General features: G+C 38.0%; 1 protein-coding gene across 2 annotated transcripts in view; it reads right to left on the reverse strand.

Annotated features, from left to right (window-relative positions):
- Nucleotides 1-1,418: 1,418 nt before the first annotated feature.
- The window catches only part of CNTNAP4 (contactin associated protein family member 4), a 255,817-nt gene continuing 232,350 nt past the window's right edge, over nt 1,419-24,885 (reverse strand). For both annotated transcript variants that reach the window (XM_080646072.1, XM_080646073.1), the window contains 7 exons: nt 23,889-24,128; nt 21,457-21,681; nt 19,944-20,077; nt 19,086-19,173; nt 8,264-8,482; nt 7,863-7,934; nt 1,419-3,893 (listed from right to left, as the gene is read on the reverse strand). In XM_080646072.1, the coding sequence (XP_080502198.1) occupies nt 3,700-3,893; nt 7,863-7,934; nt 8,264-8,482; nt 19,086-19,173; nt 19,944-20,077; nt 21,457-21,681; nt 23,889-24,128 (1,172 nt within the window). In that variant the 3' untranslated portion in view covers nt 1,419-3,699. The remainder of the gene's footprint in view (nt 3,894-7,862; nt 7,935-8,263; nt 8,483-19,085; nt 19,174-19,943; nt 20,078-21,456; nt 21,682-23,888; nt 24,129-24,885) is intronic.

Consider the following 24,885-nt stretch of genomic DNA (forward strand, 5'->3'; position numbering starts at 1 on the left):
TTCCCGTTACCACTCTTCATCTTCCAAACTTTGGAAAAGCAGAAAACAAGCAGGACATATTGAACATACCTGGGAGAGTCAAACAATCACCTGAACATGATTTGATATGAAATGTGTCATCTTTCTTCTATCCTAAGGAACATACTTGATGCCTCATCACTCAGATCTAACACATACTGCATATTTCATAAATACTATATATGCTGCAGACTGGAGGGGGTCAATAAGGAAAAAAGATGCACATTTGGGATACTTTCAACATTAAAGATAAATTTAAAACAGGAAGAAACAAAGTGCTCCAGTTAAAATTCTCTCTCCTAGAATCAAGGACGATACACACTTAATATCTCTTTAAAAAACAAACAAACACAAATCTATAAATGGCAATGACCTATCAAATAAAGGTCTGTGTTCATTTTTAAAGGATCTAGAAAAGATCTAGACCTGTAGGTCATTCTGGACAAAGAGGATATCAAAATCCTTCCAATGTTCGACACCACTAAATAATTGTCAAAGCTCCAGGTCTTGGAGGCACTAAGGTCAGCAAACTGTGGAGTGAAGAGGAAATTCCAGCCCCAACTTCACCACCTATGGGCTGCCATGGTTCCCCAGGAACCTCACCCGTGTCTGCACCTGGGACGCTCCATCTGCCAACTGAGCTGTCCACACCACCTAATGCCTCGGTGCTTCCCACCTGCCCAGCAGATGTGTCCCCGGCCTGTTAGAGGTGAAGGACAACGCTGTCGAATGAAAGAGAATTCTACATAATTGACTTCTGTTTGGTTTGCTGTCTGGTTGCTTTTTGTTGTTGTCTTTAATTTACCTTGTAACGAATGTGTTCAGTGTGCTTCAAAGAGCAACACTTGGGATAAGATAGAAAAGAAAAAATGGAGCTGTTTCCTAGAGTGGACAGAGGCTATTTCAGTGGCATTGTTTCTACAAAATTGAGATTCCATTTCCCACGGATGACCCCCATTGCATGTGCCACACTGACTCTACTCTATTTGCATATTGCACATGTGAGTTGAATGAGATGTGGAAAATGTAGTCCTCTCAAGAAGAGAAGGTTAATTAGGTATTGTTTTCATTTGAGATCACAAATAAAAAATTTTTAAAACGTTTATACTATAGAAAAGTGCACTATACAGAATGAGGCAAACTAGGTTTACAGTTGCTCTTATGGAAAATAATAAAATAATTAGTAAATAATAACACAAGAATAAACTGTGTTTTGTGTACTCACAACTGTTACCTTACTTTTCCCCCATGCTGTATTTTCCCATGTAATCCTGTGCATCTGTGAGTGCTCATTGGCCAAGCTCTCTGCAGAAGTAAAAGGACACCCTCCAATTTAAATACGTAATAATCTCTCAACGAATAACTGCTAACAAGTCATAGTTCTTTGGCAAAACTGAAAGTCTAGTTTAATTTCCTTTACTTGTTACAATCAGTAAACCTTTTCCTATTTTTTTCTTTCATTTCTGAATCCATTTAAAAGAAAAAATACATTATAAATACAGCTTTTGTTAATTCATAATAATTACCAATAGGTTTCAAAAAACACACATACCAGTAGAGAAGGCAAACATCTACACATCTTTTTACTGTTTTAAGAAAAAAAATCCAGTATAATTTTCTCATTTTAAACTTTTGTACAATGTTTTTTAAAATATATTGTGCATTTTAATTGAAAACTGCACTTTATTAAGAAAAAGAGAAGGAACAAAGATCACAGGTCGGAAAATGAAAGTCATGGCGCATGATGCGTTGGTGCATTTTGATGCCATAATGTTGCAGTTTCGAGCCGTGCAGACCACAGAGCACTATGCGGCTTCACCATCCATAAACCTGTCTACATTCCAGCTCAGCCAGGTGAATGCTGCTACTAAATAACATAACATCTGTAAAAGATTCAGGTCTGTTCTGATGTCCGCATTTAGCTTCGCATCAAATAAAAACTATTTGTATGCTCAAGCCTTCACTAGCCACCATCACAAGACTTTCAAGTAAAAAATAAAAAATATGCCATTTGTCAACACAGGTCCTTCATGAACTACTATATTAATTCATATCCTTAAGTTAGTCAGGCATTTACAGAAACATCAAAATGGAGATAGTGCTATGAGAAAAGACAGGCAGGTTTTGTAAAGAGGGTTAAAAAGAAAAAAGATACCTCATTGATATATTTCCAAATTATTCTGGTATGGACAAGCTAAGGAATCCAATTTTTCCTTAGTAGGCATCTGGAGAGTGTGATTATAAATAGCAAAGTGCCTTTATTATTTAATTGTTTGTGGAATTCAAAGATAGCTACATGCAAATATCTTGTTTACATGGCCTCAAATTGTATCAGCTTCAGAAGGTTATTGCTAATTCTTTAATCTCCTGGTATGTGTATATCCCCTAATCAGAATGTACTAGTTAGTAGGCTATACTGACTTTTGGTACTTTGTTATAAATGTACCCCAATGTTGTAAATGAGAAATGACTGGAGAGACCCATTTAGTATATATCATATAATATGTCATCACCCTTTAGAATGAGCAGACTTGAATCACTCTACCGGTTTTGCAGAAAGGGGGCATGGTTTCTACTTGTATTTCAAAAAGTATGCTCTGGTGGTCAGTGCACAGCACAATGTATGCCTAAAGCGGTACATATTTTAGAACGGGGAATGGAGCTCTACGCTTTAAGTGTGTCTTTTTTCTTAATACATAAGACCATGCTCCATGGAATATAGTGACGGGAGATCAAAGAAAAGTTGGTGATAAACTTCAGAAAAAAGAAGTATGAAACTATAAAGAAAACAGACATAACATTTGGGGAAAATATTCTAGGCAGTATAGTTCATTTGAGATATTACAGTTGTAAATAAAGATACTATTTGGCAGTGTTAAGGATTGTGTTTTTATATCAACAACTTTAGTTACCAACATTTCACAATCCTTGGGAAACTGGCCTTACCCAAGGTCTTAACTACTGACACTCCCAAACAAGAACAGCAAATTAAAGGCCAGACATCACACACTGATGACCAACGTGCTTTCTGAGTCTGGTTACATATGAATTCTATGTTCAGAGCTGAATTCTGACACTCAAAACCTAATGTATTAAAAACAATTAAGAACAGTCAAATAGGAAAGAGCAATACAAACAAACCAATGACAAGAACGTCTTTTAAGACTACTGACCGATTGTATTGAATGTAATACAGAGAAAGGCAAAGGGGGTTGTTTAAATGCTTTTGGCCACTGAATATGCAAACACCAGCCAAACAGGATCTTAGAAGCATTTCCAGGTCTATGAATAACACCAGGGGAACACTAAAGCAAACACAGCATGTGTTCTCAAATAAAGCAAGGCCATTCTAGCCCAGTTTTGATATTTACCTCCAACAAAACTCATGTATCACATGGTTGAAAGACCAGGGGTACAGTGTTAAAAACCACAATCATCAAGCCAATTAAACTTGTATTTCGATGAACAGCATGATCTAATTCCTGTTACAGAGCATGACTGCTAGGAAAATGTGTCACTGGACGAGGCCTCCTGGAGCCATCGCGAGTCTGGACATGGCGAGATGGCAGTGCTGCAGATCCATCGCCTGTACATTCAATGCAAGAACATAGTTTTGTCCATTTAGAGCCCCTGGCTATTAAAACACACTATTGTCATTGCAAGCTAAGTCATGGCTGCCAATCAGAAGAAGTATTCTTTCTGATTTTCACTGACTGCATTTTGTCTATTAAGCTGGCTTTTCAAAACAGCCTCAGCACCGTCTACATTCTCTGACCTTTTTGCCTCATTTCTTTTGTATAACCTTTTCTGCTGATGAATGCGAACAGCTATGGCAGTGATACACAGCAAGATAAAGATCACAACAGCTATCAAACCTGGTGAGAGAAGAAAGAAAAGAAACCCAAAGTCAGAATGTTCGCCTGAACAGAGACGTTGTTGACTTCATTGTTTCATAAGTCATCGTAAAATTATTTTCAGCTTAAATCAAAATTGGAAATATCAAAATTTCAGGTATTTCTGGATCAAGTGGCATCATGATATATTGAGTTTACTTCTGAGTTCTATTACCCTTGAGGATGATTCACCCCCAATTATTCTGCATGTATATTATATTGAATTTATTCCATGCATTTATATTTAACACAAGAAGGTCTCTAAGATTATGTAGTCACTTCAAACTAAGACACAGACAAGTTATAATTATTTTGAAATTACAGGATAGTAGTAACATCACAAAATAATTAAATGTTCTCATACTTAAATATGTAAACATTTTAATGATGTTGATTTTCAATAATTTATAATATGCTGAATAGCAGAAACAGTTTATATACAGTATATGAATAATCCTGACTAATAAAATATATTGATACCCATATATAGGTACATTTAGATTATTTCTATATGAAGAATATTGATTTTTTGAAACTTCTGGTTGTAAATAAAGAAAGGCTTGCACTGCTAGGCAATAACAGGAAAACAAACAAAAGAAAAAAACAGATTCATTCAAGAGTGTCTCTGATGAAACACTAAAAATTACTCATTTCATTAAATCCTGACCTTTGGTTATAACTCTTTTTAACATTTTTGGTGAAGAAATAAAAATTTTCCATAAAGTACCTCTGGTCGTCTACCCTGAAGTATGATGGCTGTCTCCATGCACGTGCTTGTGTGAATGTGTGAGCTGTGAGCTGTCCTAGTTGCTTCTCACTGCATGGAACACCGTTTCTATTGAAAGTATGACTGACAGACAAACTATGATTGTTTGACTTGGAAATTTGTCAGATATTTTCTCCAAAATGAAGGAAGTTCCATTTTAGAATGCCCCTTCAAGAATGACTGACAGTATACAGGGGTTTGCAAAAGGAGGTTTACAGATGTGAGTACACAAAAGTTTATTCTTAAATTATTATTTGTTTGTATTTTTTGACATGAACAACTGTAAACCTACTTTTGCCCACCCCTGTATATATTGTCAATGATAAAGCCAAGCTTTCACATGGAAGATAGAATCTGGGAAGCTATTGTCTGTCACCATGCGTTGGAGAGTTTCCTAACACTTAGACTTTTCTGATGAGATCACTAGAGTTGTTAACTAATGGTTGTTTTTTTAGACAAAAACAGGTCAATGAAAACAGCAATGTGGATCCTATTGTAAAACTATGAGTCTTCATTCTAGTTCAATGGAGTCCAATCAAGCCAAACCTATGAAGGGTCCCGTCAGTGACAGTGGCTTCCTGAGCACATGATTTTAGGGGCAGGTTCACTAGAGCTAACCTAACATTGCCAGTGGCTAAGTGGATTTTTGTCTGGGTCAACCTTATGAGGAGAGCAATGTAACTAAATCTAATATAAATGTGGTAACCAAATTCTGTACCTCAAATCTGAAGACTTTACTAATGGGTATGGCTATTTTTGTTATTATTAGCCATATTAATAAATAATGATTTTAATCAGAATATCCATTTGTTGTTATATTTTGCCTCTCACTTTAGAAAAGCAACCAGTTGAGTTGCTATAAATATCTCTGTCGTCTGGTTATAGGCCTCTTGTTTAAAAAAAACCCGTTCTGAACCATGTCAACATGAAAACCGGTGGAGACATTACAGAGAGCAGGGTATTGCGACTATAAAATAGACATCAGCATCACACTGGCCCAGGGCGGACATCCAGACAGCCCATCCAAAGCCACCAATGGAGCTGGAACCAGTTTCTCCGTGTATGTGACTTATGTCCTTTAATTTGGGGAAGATGCTATGTCAGGATTTGTCATGTCCAAGGAAAACCTTGATTATACAAATAATACAAAAGATATTCTAAATAAAATATGGCCAACTACTTCACTCTACACTGTTGCCATCTGAAACTCTGTGTGAATGTGTTTTCATGAGGAAATTACGTAGCTTTCTCTCTGTCTAAATCTAGCCATCCATGTTTGTGTGGCCTGGCCAGAAACCCTCTCCAGTAAATCCTCTAAAACTGGGTCACCAGTTTTTAAATATCTTATTAAATCAATATCCTATATTATGTTATTCAGTGTTTGTAACTGAAGAAAAGATCATCTGAAATATAGAACATTGGGGGATTATCCAATTTGGGAAAATCCTTAAATAAATTAATTATTGTTACACTGCGGGTGCAGTTTATAAGTAACTAGACAACAGGCGAAGAATTCTACCACGATGCTCCCAGATGGAGAAATGCACCTGAGGATGACATTCTGGGATTGAGCAGATAAACTGCACATGGTCCCAGGCAAGGCCTCTTAGAAGGCCATGGCCAGCTGCTCTGCCTCTGAGGCTCAGTCCCTGCAATGATCAAGGGCAGACACCAGATCCGCAGACCTTAGCAAGTCCCCGAGCTGCAAACCTTCCATATTGTCCTTCTCTGCTCTATGCATTTGAATCAAGTAAGAATTTCATAGGCGATCTAGAACTTGTTTCCATTCTAAAATAACACAGAATGACTTAATAGAGCTCTCCTTTACTCCGTAAATCTGGTCAATGATCTTTGCCCACAGCAACAGTATTCTAAAGAGTAAATACTTAGTTCTAACATCGACTTGACTATGCAATCACTCTCTCTCCCCCTGTATCTCTATCTCCCTATATCTATACTGGTTAAATGTGTAGCAAGCACCATTATGAGATTGAGACCATTTGTTTGACTAGAAACCTGCTTTAAAATGTTGAGATTGAAATGCTATAGCTTTAAATTAGTTTTCACCATATAATGGTGAAATATATTTATAATAATATATTATTAATGTATTTCTTTTTAGACATGCAGTTATTAGCAACTCTACTAACAGGTTTTTTGCTTCTTACATGACTAATTGGGGATCCTATTTAGGAATCGTTAATTTATACACCATGAATTTGATAAAAAGTAAAGCAATGGGAATAGCAATGAGGATGTGGATATCCTCAGAAAGATCTGACCAGTACTATACTGTCTAAATAAAATCCTAATTACTTAAAGGAAGGCGATGTCTAGGTGAGTAAGGGTATAAAAAAATAAAACCGAAGCCCACATAAGTTGCACAAGTATATGAGTAATCCCATTATCTGGCAATGCAATGAAATGTTTACTTTTTATGTTCATATGTGCAGAGTGTGGAAAAAAGGTGAGCCAGAAACATTTCAATAATCTGAGAATAATGCCATTCTTAAAATCATTAATCTTGAAGAAAAAGTTTATTTGGGGGGTTGGTATTAAAAAAAATTATGTTTCAGAGAATATACTGTTTCATTTCTAGGAAGATATACTCAAATTTTTTTGTGAATTCTGCAATTTAAAATAACTAGGAACCATTTTTATTCAATTTACCTAAAATTTATACAAATGTAAATAAAATAGAATATTTATTGATGGTAGCATCTAAACAATGAAAATGTCTGTTTTATTAATCATTAAGGCAACATAAAATATATGCTTCTAATGTTAATCTCAGGTTTTCTCAACTCTTTACATAAACCCTTGCAGAAGCAGTGATATGTCCAAGAAGCCATAAAAAATGATACTTCTTCAAATATATTCAGAATTACCTAGGGAATGTAGTTGGCCATTTTCCAGCTAAATTATATTCCTTATTACACAGTTTAGCAACTGTTCTTTAAGTGTGGTGCTTCAGTAAAATGATCAATTATTTATACTGAAAGTCTCCAAGGAAGCTGGGAATTTAGGAATACTCTATAAGACAACCCAGTAGAAATAATCAACCAACCCCATGGGCCTCAGGATTCAGTGCCTAACACTGAGAGAGTTTCTAGAATGCTAAAGATTCACCATTCCTAGCAATGATAATAAGAACCAAAGAGGAGCTCATTCATGCTTTCTATTACCTCCAATTACTGCAGAGTCACTTTTGATAGCATTAGCTAGGGGCTCTCTGTCATCTCTTGTTCCAGAATGATCTGCAGTAAAAGGACAAAAGGGGGAAAAGGGAGAGGGTGATATATGCAAGTAAAAAGAATTTTGAAAATGTCATAAACGTTTTAAAGCAGAACAGAATGTAGGTCAATGTGGGATCTCTGTTATTTTAAACTTAAGAAATGTCAACTGCGATGTCCCGCATGCATAGGAAAGTGCGAATCTAGAGAGAAATGGGAAAGGGAACTGAAAGTTAAACGGAAGCAATTTTAAGACGCCATCTGGAGAATGTCGCATAACAGCAGCATCTAAAGTTTTCAAGGCAATGGGCAAGCTGTGTTTGTGGCTGAGTAACGACACACACATATGCTACCTGCAAAGGAGTGTGTCCTTTCCCTGGATGTGGCGTCAGTGCCAGCCTGGGCCACGCAGCTGGACTCCGTCACGTGCCCTGAGACAGTGACGAGGGTGGGGTGGCTGGGGTGCAGAGCAGCCTTCAGAGGGGCCACGTGGCTGAGCTGCACTGCAGACAGGCAGCCCAGAAAGCCCTGCGCACCAGCCCGCGCCGTCTCCTGGTCAACATCACTGTGCTCTGCAGAGACAAAGACACAGCAGGGTCAGCAGTGCAAGTGCCAACGGGATGCCACAATGGAAATGTCCCGGGTCTGATATGCAGTAGCTGTCTATGTATTTAGTCACTGCACACGTACACACGTACACACGTACACACGTACACACACACACACACACACACCACAGTGACTAAATTCCTTTTTTTTTTTTTTTTGCCTTTATTTAAAAAGTCAGATCCATTAAGTCTTTCCACAATAACTGCTGAGCCTTTCCAGGTTAATGAAGGCAAGATTTTAAACATGGCTAATTACATCAGACAAACTCCCAGGAAATATTAAAGCCTCCATAAGAATGGGTCAGGATACAAACAGATGAGGGTTCATGATGATGGTCTCACATAGTAGAGGTTAACCTCCCCCCCCAATTTTTAGGGAGTCTCCCTAATTGCTCATGGACAGCAGTGAGAATTTCATGCCTTTCTTCCAGGTTCAATGGCTGCCATCACTCAGACAGAAAGATCTGTGTGCCCTGAAGACAGGTGTATACTCCCCCAATTGGATGAGTATTGAGTTAATATGGCGTTGTTGTGGAGCAGAGATTGGCTTGAATGCCAGAATATTAATTCATAATTTTACAGTGAAGAATAGATTTCTATTTTATGCTTGAAGAGCATGCATCTAAACACGTGCAACTAGGTAGTGTTAGAGTTCAAATGTTATCAGACTGCAATGCATCCATCCATCTAATACGCTCTCACCTGCACTGCACATATGGAGACATGGACCACATGTGCATTTTGGTCTTTTTAAAAAAGAACATAATAAATACTAAGTATTTATTGAGTGCTCTAAGGGATTTGCATGTTTGTGTGTAACCCTTGCAGTCACCATGAGTATCTTATTCCAGTCATATAGAGACACTTAGGTTCAGAATTTTAGGGATTTGCCTGAGATTACACAGCTGGCATCATGTACTGGATTCCAGTCTTGTTGGACTTCCAACCACAGGCTTCTTTCATTCATGAACCACTTTCTGACAGACAGATTCTTTCCTTGGCTCTGCTCGTATCTTCTGCAGTGCCTTTTATTTATTTTATTATTATTATTTTTGGCTTGAGAGCAGCTATTCTTGGAGTAACTCCGGGCAACTCAGCTCTGATTGAACTGTCTCATCATATCAGGGTTTCTGAAGGACACTTCCTTCTCCTCCCTTTTCATTCACATTTTATGCCGAATGATAAAAAACTGATGGAATGTTTAGTATCATGAGCATCATTCGCTATAAAAAGAAAACGGTGCATTAGAGGGATGACATCACGTTCCTGTTGTGGCGGATACGGTATTCAGCTCCAGTCTGTCTAACTCTGGAGGCCAGGGTCTCACTGCAGGCTCCCTGCCTCCCAGCACTGAGAGGTATCACTCTGCTGCTCACATGCTAGACTGCGAGCTCCATGAGTGTACAGGGGACCTCAGCACCCAGCATCACGTCAGTACCTGGGAGGCATTGCATCAATGTGTACAAACCAAAGAACAGACTTAGTCCCACCACATGGCAGTCATTCATTGGAATGGATATACACTTAGACACATATATTTTTAGAAAGACAGCATTCTTGCCTTGGAGTTTTTTTTTTTTTTGGTTTTTTGTTTGTTTTATTTAACAAGAAATGAAAAGGAAATACTTTAATACAACATAACCAGAACAGTGTTTCTCCCATTTCTCCTAAGAGGTTAAAATCTTGAATAAAATTTCTTTAGACCTTTAAAAAATCTTACCTTTTGAACCTAAAAGAAAAAAACACACCTCATGTAAATAGATAAGATTCATTCCTTAATAAAAGCATGACATGGGGTGACTTTTAAAAACCTTCAAATTAAAAACATTTTTCCTATTACATATTTTTGTATAAAAATTTTAAACTATAAATGTTAAAATGGACAGTCAGTCCATTAATATTTGTTGTTTAAGAGCTAAATCACAGGAAACAAACTCCCTGCAATTCAGGCATCTTGCATTCCAGCAGGGGAGACAAAAAATAAACGTAGATAAAAGGAACTAATGAAAATTTTGAAGAGTGATAATGCCAGGAAGAAATAAATTAGAAACTGTGATGGGATGTATCTGGAACACAACTTTATCTTAATGAATGAGGTGATTTTTTTTTTTTTTTTTGGTGTCTATTTAAGGATGAGTCTCTTCATAGACCTAGTCTCTTAGTAGTCTGTAGTTATTATTCCAGCAGCTTCTGGCTTTTTTACTTTTTTCCTCCAAATTTGCGAGCTTCCCTGTGATTTAGGAATCTTTGTCAGATTGTTCCTAGGCGTGGACTGCCTTCATCTATTCTGGGCGCTTTAAATCTGTGGACACAAGGTTTTCTTTAGCCGGAACATTTCATAGATGGTGCGTCCAAGTACTGTTTCAACTCGACTCCTTTAACCGCGTGGAGTGCCGATTACATTGAGTCTCCTCCACTACTCTCTAAGCTATTTTACTGCCTCCTAATTTCTATCGTTTAGGACTTATTTTTGTGGGGTCAAGTGTTTCATTCACTTTATCTTCCAGGTGATAAAGTCAAGCATCAACAAAGACCATTCTTTCCTGGTGAGTTTTTCAGTCTGGAAAAATAAAAAATAAAAAAGTTTTCATTCATCAAGGTCTTTTTGTTGCTTTACTAGAATTTCCTTCAAGCTCTTAAGTTTCATTCCGAATGCCATCTGTCTCCTGGAGTAGCTTTATGTTGATAGGGAATGATTCTGGTTGCTTTGGTTTTTCTCCCATTTTATAGCTGTTGAATCTTCTTAAGTAGACGTTGTTTTTCTCATCTGCTCGTTGAATCACAGTTACTGACCTCCTTAGATGGCTGACGCCCAGAGAAAGTAGACAGGGCAGCCATCCATGTCAGTGAAACGGTGGACAAAGCACCCACCCAACTCTGGATAGAGAGGAATTGGCCCACATTTCAGCTCACCCTCAGTAGGATTCAGGAAGCCCTCAAATTTCAGGTCATTCCCTTTTTGGCAAAGAGGGAAAATGGACACATTGATGTTTTCATGCTGACTTTCCCCCAGGCAATCCAGAGATCTATGAAAGCCCAGAATTCCAAGTGGACGTTGGGAATCCAAATAATTCAGGGTCTCTCCCCTGCCCCGCCAGACTCTTGTAGGCCGACCACCAGGCCCTCTTCCAACCAGTCCCACCACACTTCCTCACCAGAAATCTCCGGGTCCCCACTGCCTGTGGGCTGGACCAACACCTCCTCGTTTTGGTAGAGTCAATGGATTGCAATTAGAATTAGGAGTGAAGGGGAACTACAAGGACTTTGCAGCCATCTTCCCAGAATTAAGTCCAAACAAAATTAACAGCTATATTCAGGTGCTCAAAGCAGAGTTGGCTCTAGAAATACACAGCAACAGAGATCTGCATTGACCATGATGCTAGTAAAGCCAATGAGGAAAAATATACATTCTTCCCTTCATCTGACTGCTGACTTGCCAACACCACATAAGGGTGAGAACAGGAAGGTGGAGGAATCGAAGACAGATGTCTCCTGCCTTACGTAAACCCTGATAGACAATCATGTTTTGCATGTTTCTGGTTATGAAAATACTCATGTGACTCAGACTTCTGGGTAGTCTTGCCTATCAGAAAATTAGCCTCATTTTATTGTATCTTCCAATAAAATGCTTTGTTGAAGAAAAAATCTTTTAACAAAAGGTCTACTAGGAAAATAGAGGACCAAGGAATTAAAATTTGTATGAAGTACGTTTTAATCACTGTTTCTGGAAAGGATATGGAGTTAAGTGGAAGAACAATTGGAAGGAGTGACTCATGCAATTTCTTGTGGTTCTCATAACAAAACAAAACAAAACAAAACCAACAACAAAAAACAACAACCAAAAAAAAAAAAGATAAAACAAAAATAAATAAAACTCAGAAAGCAAATCTAAGTAGTTTTATCTCAGAGCAGCAAAAGGATCTCAACATCTTTATTCCATAAAGGTAAAGATAAGCAAGGCTTGACTGAAAACGGTGCAGTGAATCAAAGGAGAAGCAGGGCTGAGACCCTGCAGACGTTTTTTACCATTTTATGCAATTATAACAAGGATTCAAGGACAACAACAAAAAAGATTTGAAGAAGAGTAAAATGGCAAGGCAGGCAGGAAAAACTGTGTGGGTGAAGCAGCGGTGTTCCATAAAAGATGTTTACTGCCAACCACACCTGCTGCCCTGAGACCTAACCTTGAAAACCTGATTAATATGGAAGCTATTTATTTCAATATTTAGATGTCTTGTCTTGTGCTTTCAGTACAACCTGTCTCATCTTAAGTGTCGCAGGACAAGACCTGTGAAATAATCCAATTAAACTTTCTATGGCTTCCCTTGGCTTTGAAGCAGGTTTTTCATGAAATATCTGAGACTGAAGTTTGTTCTTAAAGCTCCTCTGAGGAGATGAAGTAGACGTCCTCCTCCCTCTGACCACACACTTCATTTACATCTGGCCCGTGTCTCCACTGCAGAGACCTGAGTTACTTCCTGGCTCTGCAGCCTCAGAAGAGATAAATGACCCCTATGGGTCATTGCCTCTAAATATACCAAAGCTACCACTCAGAACAAGTAAAAACCATCTTCAGGCTTTTAGAAAACTCTTCTCACATGAAAAACAATCCATGAACAGAACTCATAACTTAATTTTACAATGGGTTTTGGACAGAAAGAGAAAGTGTAATGCAGCCTATAAACTATGGAAGAATATGCATGGAGCTGAGTTGCTGCTCTTGGCCTTCCGCTGCCACCGTGATGTGTTAGCACGTTTTGTTGGTGGTGGCCCTGCACCATTACCCATCTGTAATAAACAGTCACTGTAACTGCATGCCGCCTAAGAACAGTGATTTTTCAGTCATTTTGCAATAGGTTAAATGATATCATTATTCAAAATATGGGCATGAGAGGTTCTATGCAATTTCAAGTTTATGTAATGATCTTAATTGAGATTATTTTTTCACATGGTGAAATTGCAATCCAATAAAAGCTTAAAAACTAGCAACACAACTTTATACCTTTACATTTCCTTTGGTTAATTACATCTTAGAGATCTCTCTCTTTTGAAAAAATATTTTTATTGATTTCAGAGAGGAAGGGAGAGGAAGAGAGAGAGAAATATCAATGATGAAATAATCATTGATTGGCTGCTTCCTGCACACCCCACATTGGGGATTGAGCCTGCAACCCAGACATGTGCCCTTGACCGGAATCAAACCCAGGACCCTTCAGTCCGCAGGCCGACGCTCCATCCACTGAGCCAAACCAGCCAGGGCAAGAGAGATCTCTTTTTATATAACTTTTGAGTAAATTGTTCTCCTAAAGGAGCTGATGGAGGAATCATCAGCTTTGGCATTGGTGCTTGGTACATTCTGACCGTGCTGAACGAGGAAACAACACCAGGCTGTCTGCCTGTTCAGAAGGGGACCACAAAGAACAGAACTGCCCTCCCTTTGTCCTCCAGCACCCATTTCTAGAAATGAGGATGCATGGCAGGAACACTTTTTTCACTCCAATCATCATTAACGACCATTACCAGCAGATATCAAGCAGGGAGAGCAATTCTTACCTAACAATATCAAATTGTACTATGATGACGAGGAAACCATCTCTAACCCTCTATTAGGTGAACAGACAACACTAGCAGAATTCAGTTTCACTCATCTTATTCTGATGAGTCCTCCAGACCCTTAGACTGGCCTGTCCAGTATCACTTTGCTTTCACCCCTGAGGTCCTGAATCCACACCCCTGCCAATCTCCCTCCCCCTACCCCACTCTCTCCCATCAATGCCTGTTCTTTAATAAATCCACTCACACAACAGTGTGAGCACCTGATCATGCTTTATTTTTTACTTAACCATGGTGCAGGTACATTTTAAAGCATGTTATAATTAAAGAAATAAATAATCACTTTCTCCTTTAGAGATTATTCTAGTTTTAACATTGTAGGATGGTTTCTAGATCTGGCAGCTGATACATACATAATTTGGGCTTTGTGACTACTTTCATCATTTGGCATTTTTTGAAGTGTAAGTAGAGCTCTCTGTTGTATGTTTGATGGCCAAATGAAGGTGACCAGGGTGATGGAGCATGCTTGTCCCTCCCACCTGGAGTACTTGTGATGATCTGTGACTCTGATAAACCCCAATGTCAACCTTATCATTTGCTCTATAATTAAAATCAGATAACATGTTTCAGTGTCATGGGTGTTCTCTGGACTTGGGACATAAGACTTCTGACCTATGCTCATGGGTCATAATGAGGAGAAATGGCCTTTTTCAGTTTCTAGGTCTGGGTAGTGCAGAATAATCCAGCTAACTCTGAAAAGGACCAAAGCAAGGATGAAGTCACACCACACACTGAAGAAGTCTAACATTTTAATTGTTAAAATATTCAAAAATCAATGTGAATATAAACTATGACTTTAGGTAGTTTCTTACAAGAATGAAATCACACTATTGTATTAAAGATAGTCTATGACATTTTAAATATTAAAATATTTAAAAACCAACCTGCTCACTTAAAAAGAAATGATTTTCAGTAGTTTTCTTACTTGCTTCCTCTAAATGGTATGTCTCCTTTAAAACTTGCTTTTAAAGTAACCAATCCATTATCTTAAGAGGCATTTTACAATATACAGGGTGGGGCAAAAGTAGGTTTCCAGTTGTGAGTACAGAAAACACTGAGTTTATTCTTATATTATTGTTTATTATTGTATTATTTTCCATATGAATAACTATCAATCTACTTTTGCCCACCCTGTATTTACCAAGTCACAGTGCCCTTGGCTATCTAAGTCACCTTTTCCCCTTGTGTCTAGGCATGGAGGCTCGTTTTACAGAAAGGATGTCTGACACATTGAAAGTTTTTCTCACAGCTCTTCAGTGAGACTGAGTAGATGCCCTTCTTTTGCTGACGGCACATTTTATTTACACCTGTCCACACCTGCACTGCAGTGACCTGTGTGTGCTTCCTGGCCCGTAGCCTCAGAAGAGAGCAATGATCACACTGGTCATCACCTCTAACATATGAATGCTACCAATCAGAATGAGAAAAAGTAACCAGCTTGTACCTATAATAAATCATAAAACTATTCTAACATATCAAAGCATCTGGATACAGAATTCAGAGCTTAATTTTACAGTGAATTATGAATATGAAAAGCAAACTTAATGTACTATATTATTCATGACAGGAGGAACTGCTTGGCTAAAGCCTTGATTTTTCCACCATAGCTCGCAACTTAATACATTATTATTGCCAAAGTTAGTGAGCCTTTAAAAATTTGAAGTGTAACAGGGACTTACTACAATTTGATATTGTTTCTTAAAATTTACCTCCCTTTCTCAATATCTGCTTCTAATATTTGTTTACATTGACAGTAATCCAAAATTACCCCATAGTTCCTCATGGATTTAAGAAATGAATACTGGAGAAAGTGAGAGTGGGAAAATATTTCCTTCTTTTCTGGGTTTCCATCTGAAATTGCAGTGGATGGTCATATCCTTAAGTCTTTGGTTGACAATGGAGGCAAATGACAACTCCAAAGAAACAACTGGTTAATATTTATATTCTGCTCTCTTAAAAATATTCAGAAATTATAAAATGATACAAGTATTTTAATTTATTTTAATCTGGAGGTGATTTAGAACTCTTTTATCTGAAGCAATATAAGGTATATTATATTCAATTAAATACAGAACAACATTTTGTATAATGATCATCTGTATGCCCACAAACCATAAGCTCTGTGGGGGCAGATGCAATGTTTACCTTGCTGTGTGACCTTCTTGCGTTACACAACAGGGGATCACAAACTAGGAGTTAAATGAATCAGTGATCCAAATGGGCTTTCAAAAATGAAAACCATCTATATAATAAAAGCCTAAGCGACCTTTATGGCAGAATGACCGGAACGACTGGTTGCTATGATGCGCATTGACCACCCGGGGGCAGACACTCAATGCAGGGGCTGCCCCCTGGTGGTCAGTGCGCTCGCACATGGGGTGCACTGCTCAGCCAGAAGCCGGACTTATGGCTGGTGAGTGCTGTGGCAGTGGTGGGAGCCTCTCCCGTCTCTGCTGCAGTGCTAAGGAGCAACGAGCAGGTAGGCAGTAAGGAGCTAGGGGTCCTGGACTGCGAGAGGGATGTCCTGAGGGATCCCGGACTGCGCGGGGGCTCAGGCCAGGCAGAGGGACCCCCCTCTCCCCTTCCCCCCAAATCATGCATTTCATGCACCGGGCCTCTAGTATTTGATAAGCAGGGTCAGGAAGAATGTGCCTTGCAGACCTCTGACTAGAGGAGAGTAACTCACCAGGGGCTATGGCTGCAGGCTCTGAAACACATTGTCATGCTTGGGTCAAGCCATGCTTCCCACGGACTGTTCCCAGCCAATGGCTGGTCACAGCAGAGACTCTAAGGCAGGCCCATTAGTGGAAAACATGGTACTCCTCTGATGGTTGACTGACTCCAGGGATCCCCAAAGGGTGTGCAACCTCTGTAAGACTGCACAGAAGTCCAGGATACTTCTGTCTAACTTCCCCCACCCCCACCCCCCTTCATTTGGAGGCAGAATTGCATTACCGTCGGATGGCAATGCTGGTCTTGGCCAACTCCCTCCCTGTTTTCTTTCTCACAAGTGTTCCCTTAATAAAACCCTCAATGGTTAAGTTTATCTTTTCAACTGCTTCTTGGAGGACCTGAACTAACATAATGAGAAACTTCAAGATTGAGCAACTCTCTGGAAAATTAATAGTTCCATTTTAGCATCTATTTTACTATAATTTAATATACTGCATTAAAATATAATAATATACTACATAACATTTTATTGTAATGTCATATACAATACTAAATTTGACCATAAATTATTAGTCTATTTTGAATTACAAATGATTTGAACTCAGCATTAGTCCTCTGTCAAAATCCAAACCTTAGGTACACGTCAAATAAATTTTCTTATACTTTTAGGAGAATGAGTAGCAGTTCATTGCTAAATTTGGACTTTAATCTTTTATTTTTCAGCATGAGCAATATGCATTTGAATAATATACTAATCTTGAATAAAAACATTAACATCTTTAATTCGATACTAATCTCCCCTATTTCTTTACAAAAAGAAAAACAAATATTTATATAATGAATGTTATTATTCTCCTTGGTTAATACAATTCTCCTCATAGAATGAAGATCAGTTTCTTAATAGTTTTATAATATATTTAATGTATTTCTACTCACAAAAATATTTTAATCAGTAACTCTGGCATTAAATTTGAAGATGTTATTTCTTCAAAAATATGATTTTATCAACATTATGCATAATTGTTAGGATTTTCTACTTTGTATTTTACATTTTTACATAATGCCTCATCTCAGACCCTGCTACCCTGAAGAACGCTTGAGCTGAAGATTTGTTATATTCAATTGATTTTTTATTGCTATAGTTGAATTTATATAATTTACACTATGAAACACATTTGGAATATTTCAGTTAAGCTTCCAACTATCTCAACAATACTTTGCACATACTTTTTATGTCCACTCTAGCACATTGGAAGAACACTGCAATCCACGATATTTCCCTAGTCTGGAGAGTAAGAGCACAAAATTGTGATACTCATCATGGTACTAGAAAGCCTATAAATATTTATAAACTTAACTATGAATCTTCTCCAGGGCCAATATTTTGATCATTCACCCATAGGCTTAATCAAACATTCTCAAGATTGTGAGATTATGTACAGGGAATGTAAGGAATGATTAATCAAGGTACAAATCATGGAAAAGGTAAAAAAAATCTTAAGTACATTTACTATCTTGGGTGAAATAGTTAGGTAACCTGTTCTTTCTAACTTTACTATTTGATTTCTTGTGTGTTTTGTGTGTGTGTGTTTGTTTGTTAATTCTCACTGGAGGATATTTTCCCATTGATTTTCAGAGAGAGTGGAAGGGATAGAGAGAATAAGGGCGAACGGAGGGAAGAGAGAGAGAGAGAGAGAGAGAGAGAGAGAGAGAGAGAGAGAGAGAGACTGATGTGAGAGAGATGAGAGACACATCAATTGGTTGCCTTCCGAACACTCCTGACCAGAGCCCGGGATAAGGATCAAACCTATAACTCAGGTAGGTGCTCTTGACCTGGAATCAAACCCAAGACCCTTCAGTGTGCAGGCCAACACTCTAACCACTTAGACACAGAGGCCAGGGCTATTATTTGATACTAGAGGCCCGGTGCACGACATTCGTGCAATTGGGGGGTCCCTCAGCTATTATATGATATTTTTGAAGTGTGAGAACAATACCTTGTTTCATTATGCTAGCCAGAGTGGCATTATAACATCATGAAGGAGAATGCTTGCTCGCCCTGCAGGAGGTCCCTACTCAGAATTCCATGTACCTCTGAGAAGTACCCTTGCTGCCTTGTAACTAAAATAAGGCCAGAGATTTTTTGGGGGGTGGGGGGACATGATGAATTTGCAGGTGGTGTGTGTGTGTGTGTGTGTGTGTGTATGTGTGTTTGGAATATGACTCTTCTGATCCATGTCTATGCATCATAATCAGAGGAAAGGTTGTTTCTTTTACTTACCTAAAATCCTGCCCAGTACAAGAGATTTGACTGCACTGAATTCTGTACCTGATGACAGGTGGACTTGCCTCCTTGTATTCTCGTCAATCTACAAAATTGTTATATGAGATGCCAAAATCCAAATGGATGCCATTTTGTTGAGAAGAGGACAGGAAGCAAAGGGAAAAACAACAACCCAAAAATGATAAAATAAACAACTGTTAGTATGGCCCCAAAGGTTAGCCATATATAAAATTGAATATTATTTTCTAAACTATTTCTATACCCTCAGATACCACTGCACCCCACCTTCTATCCCCTTAATCAATTTAGTTTTCTCCACTATATGAGAAAGACAAAATTGATAAAGCCAACATTGTTTTATTTTTTACTTGAGTTATTCGGCTAAGAAATTTTACTCTATGCTGAAACATTAGTGCTTTTCTTCCAAAGCTGGTAGAATACTTCCACTTTCTCTGCTGTGACTCACATTACTTCTATATTTACTGATGTTGCAGTAATTAATTTCAGTGTTAGAATTGTGGCTGCCTTTAGACCCATCCGAAGAGAACGGGTTTCATCGGAGCAGCAACAGTCCCACCAGTAGTGTACGACGATAAACTAGACAGTATTTCCCTCCTGAGCAGTAAACAGACGCTGGAGGTTTGTATATTTAAGTATAAAATATTAATAATATCTTGGACAGAATCTTATCCCCCTTAAAACACTCTGTCCACACATTTGATGGCAGGGGCTGTGCACCAGCAGCCCTAAAAGGATGACTTTGTTTACTCATCCGTTATCACATTTCTGCTGCGGGTCCTTCATGCTGGCCAGTCCTAACTGTAGCCCTGGCTTCTCTAGGGTTTGCTACGTTACCTCCACAAAGACCACTCCTTCTTCTCTGTTAATCTGGACGTGGTGAAGCTGCCCATCAGCCATGTTTTTGAAATCAAAGGTAACGACATCTGGTTCTTGATATCTATTCAGCTTGTACCTGACCTGCAAACTTCCTAAAGTAGGGAGGGAAATTATATTTCCAGTTAAAATTGTATTTTAAAAATTACTCATAAAAATACAGAGTGCATTCGTTGTTATTTAGTAACTTCTGGGGAAATTCACAATATTTTATTTGGGTGTATCCTTTCATCATAATTCCTAAAAGTCAGTTTCTATGTGAAATCAAGACCAAGCCTGTTGCTAATAAACAGTGTTTTTCCTGCAAATTTTTAATTTCCCCCCCTAGATGTCAATATGGAATTAAGTAAATACAAATATCTGTACTAGCTTCTAACTAAAAAAAAAAAGAGTTGGTATATTATAAAATACCAAACTATTGTGGAATATTGTAATAGCATTCTGTTTCTATAATCTCCATCTCTGAAATGTAATTGATTAATAAAATTATTAAGCAAATGTAGTTTTACTAAAGACGAGAAATATTTGGCCAAGTGGTCATGGTCTAAATTTTGGAATGAAATTAGAGTAAAATAAATGGTTTTAAGCCAAACTTATTATTTGTAGTACTCATCTGCCTGTAAAGATGTCAGTTTACTTCACAGAATATCTCCCAATTTAACAAAGAAAATGTCCTAACATATAGATAAGCTTTAAGCTCAAAATGTATACAGTGAAGGCAAATATACCTATTAAACAATATTATTTTTACTTTGGCCCTCAGTGCCCATGGGCCATATTTGATTTAATTGAAATGCTATATTCACATGTTTGTAAATGTGTTTATTTTCCTCATGCAGAGAATGCATTTATGAAATTTTTATCTTTAATCAGGATAAAGGGAAGAGAAAAAATAGCAGTAGGTAATCTCTTTGACGAGGTTTCTGTAGGAGTAACACGTCCTACCCCACATGCCATTACCCTGCATCAAGGCACCAGCATTGTCCATGACTATTTTATTGCCTATAATTAGAATCAATAGATTATTTTGTGGGCATCTTCTTATACATAATACTCGTTTGTCAGCATTCCTTCAAAATTTTGTATTTTGATTTGAAGGAAATATTTGTTATGCGCAGAGTAACATCTTATTTCAAAATCAACCACAACACTGATGCTGATATTCATGTGGAATAGTAAAGAGCTTCTAGCAATAATAAAATATAACAAATATTTTATATAATAAATTATAATTCATATGGGCTATGTATACTTATCAAAATTATAAGGAGATAAGGCATCTTAATTCCTTTCATTAATCCTTTATAGATTCTATTTATGGGACAGTAGTGAAAATACAAAATTGAATACAAAAGACAGGCACACTTTTTCTTCCTGTTTGTAGTCTGAGAAGCAAGAACATGAGAATGATCCCTATTATTACTGATGTGATGCTCTAACTCAATTTTCTCTCTCTCATCTAAAAAGCACTCACCATTTTTAGCAATGATGACTGAAAGATACTCTTTATAAAAGGAGCTCACATAGAGCAGTGAGCTGGGTGTCCGTGTTGTTCGGAAGCTAAATTTGATCATTTCTCGGCGCAGCTTCCGATCACCATGGAATGAAGCAGCATGGGAGCTGGCATTTTTACTTAAGGGATAATTTTCTTGAAAATTGTAAACCACAGACGAGCCGGATCCAAAATACGCAGCGATCTCTGAAATGATATATACATTTCATGTTAAAAATTAAGACCAAGAATCTTGTTCCAGTGATATTAATTGATATTTTTAATGAAAAATAACAAATTAAATAAATATAATAAATACCCTCGAACCAGAATTAAATAACACTATAACTTAACAGAGCTTTCACAATGGTCACTGAAATGGCTTTATGTTAGAATTATATGTAATTAATCCACTAGTTAATCTCATCATTGAAAGCTTAATGCTCACCCGAGTTTAAACATAAACCAGGCTTCTTGCCTTTCATCTCCCTTCCCATCCATTTTTTATTTAACTTTTAAGCCCCACCTATCATTTTATAGCCAGAATACATTAGTCTTCCTCTATCAGGGAGAAAGGAAGTTTGAGGCCTTCTATTACCTTCCAGGATCAGCAGGCAGAATGTTCCTTTAGTCTAAAGACTTCCTCCTACTCACTGTGCACTAAAAAAGCCCACCATTAACAGAAGAAAGAGAAATGGGCATTTGTGTAGCAGTGATGCACGTAAGGAACTATCCAGCCTCTTTTAAATCATTGTACCCAGGCAGGGTATTTTACTCACGTGAGATTAACATCTCAGATTCACACACACATGTACATGCACACTCCCACGCCAAGTACACACGCATAAAATGAAGAGGACAGTGGGAAAGACAGTTAGTGTTGCATCCAGAACCTGCTTCTGTCCATTACTATGCAGGCCCAGTTGTTGGATCTGACTTGTGGATGATGCTTATTGTTAATATAGCAACGTTTCTACTCCCGTGGAACTTGAGGAGGTTTTTCGTTTATTACTTTTATTATCTATTATATACTTTTTATATTGAGTATAATATGTGGATACAGAATTCCTGATTGCACTTAACAAGATGAACCAGAAGTCATTTAGATTCAGGAAATGAAGATATGTTCCTGTGACCAAGCAGTCTTATTTCTAACTTTAAATGTGAAAAGACTCCTAAGATGGCAGCAGCAGTGTGAGATTTATGACTACGAGGTGGACTTCAAATGATAACTCACTCCTGAGAAAAAGCAGATAACGTGCAGAGTGTGTTTTTGACAACTTTTCATTAAATAACTCCCAATGCTTGCGTTGCAAATTGGAGGTGGCTTCAATTTGGAGCCTGTTGTTGTTAGTTTCCTTTCAGAAAAGGTCCACTGAGCCAGAAACATTTAAATAAAGCAACTGAATTGAACTGGACAACAGTTTTCTATGAGAAACTATGAAAGTATAACAAATGTTTATATATTCAGAGACGTCTGTCCAAAACACTTAATACTATACTCAGTCCTTTCTCCTTCCATGATGTAGACCAGTGAACAAGACAAGCTGAAAAATATTCCACTATTTTACTTCAGAACCAGATACTTGCACATCATAGAGCAAAATGGCCATATTTTGTTATACAACAATATATAATGAAAAAGGTATTTATATTCTTAGAGAAATATATGTTTGGAAAAAGAAAAAAAAACCCAACAACTTGTCCTAGATTTTCCTGCATCATTGACTATCTTCATCAAAAATAACAATAATTGCCCTGGCCAGTTTTCTCAGTGGTCAGAGTTTTGTCCTGGGGACCAAAAGGGTCACAGGTTCGATTCCTGATCAAGGGCATGTACCTCGGCTGAAAGTTCCCTGGCCCTGGTAAGGGTTAGTGTGGAAGGCAACCAACTGATGTGTCATGTCCCTCTCATGTTGATGTCTCTCTCTCTCTCTCTCTCTCTCTCTCTCTCTCTCTCTCTCTCTCCCTCTTTCTTTCCCTCTCTCCCTCCCTCACTCCCTCCCTCTCTTCCCTCCTACTCTTTCTAGAAATCAATGGAAAAGATATCCTAGGGTGAGGATTAGAAATATAAAATAAAAATAACAATAATACTAAGGGGCAGGTTGTTGACAACCATATTAAGAGCAATAATAGTAGATAGAAAAAAAAATCAGATTGAGCATTTAACACTTTAAGACATCATCAATAAACACTCTTTAAGAATTGAGGCAATCCTGAGAAATAGTGTGATGAGCAAAAAAAAAAAAAAAAAAAAAAAAAAAAAAAAAAAAAAAAAAAAAAATTGCAAAAATAACAAAACAAAAAGAGAAATGGATTTTTTTGTTTGTTTGTTTCAAATAGCAACACAGACAATAACAGACGTTTATTCATATTGGCTATGTTTTCCTCTTAGGTACCCATGTCATCCTTACCATCGGAGCAGAAAGGCCCTGTATACGCAGAGAAGGTGCAGTCGCAAGAGAATCCACTGGGCTTCTCTCTGCAATTCCCTCCATTGCGACACAGCTTTCCGTAGCTGCTGCAATGCCCTCGACAGCCGGGCTCCACGCCGGGAGTCACCCTGGACCTGTCCTCCAGGTCCAGGGCCTGCCCGTTCAGCTGCAGGGCCCGGAGGCATCCCAGGAAGCCCCTCTGCCTGGTGGCCGTTCCACCTGAAAGGGAGATACTGCAGATGGAAACACGGTCCTAGGTGTCTCATTCAGGATTTAAAGACCAAGCAAAACTGAGGCCTCCCAGAGAACTGCAGAAATTTGAAGAGCACAAATATAATTTTGAAAGCACAATTTGAGATAAAACATTAAAAGACTTGAAAAAGACAAAACATTAATTCATTTTTTTCTAAAAGATGAGTTTGTTACATATTTGTTTTCTAAAAAGTATTTATTAAACTCTAAATTGAGGAGGTTTTTAAACATTAGTTCTTACGTAGAAAGTAATACATTTTTGCAATTTTAAATAAGAATATATTTGAGGGGAAGTGTGGTTTGTCCTCAGGTTGAAAACTGATCCTGATGCTGGTACCACAGTAACTTAGTGGGAATTATAAAGAAACCTTGAGTCCTCCTAACTTGACCACATTGATGTGGTCTGTTAGTTGAAGTTTTTTTTTGGTTGAATTTTTTCAAAATGTTGGTCCAGCATTCATTGTTTTAAGCTTGGAAAGACTCAACAAAATTGGGAAGAGGACTGATGAAGAAACACAGTGGTATAACATCCTATATAATAATATGCAATATTAGGCTAATATGCAAATTGTCCCCTCAACCGGGAGTTCGACCAGGAGTTTGACCAAGGGGTGGGGCTGGCCAGCGGACTGCCTGAGGCACCTCCCCCTGGCCAGCCGCACCTCCAATTGCCCCCTCCCACCCCGATTCTGGCCAACCTTGCGTGTCCCCTCCCACCCATGCA

The sequence above is a fragment of the Plecotus auritus genome (genome assembly GCF_963455305.1).
Source record: "Plecotus auritus genome assembly, chromosome: 10".
NCBI classification, from domain to species: domain Eukaryota; kingdom Metazoa; phylum Chordata; class Mammalia; order Chiroptera; family Vespertilionidae; genus Plecotus; species Plecotus auritus.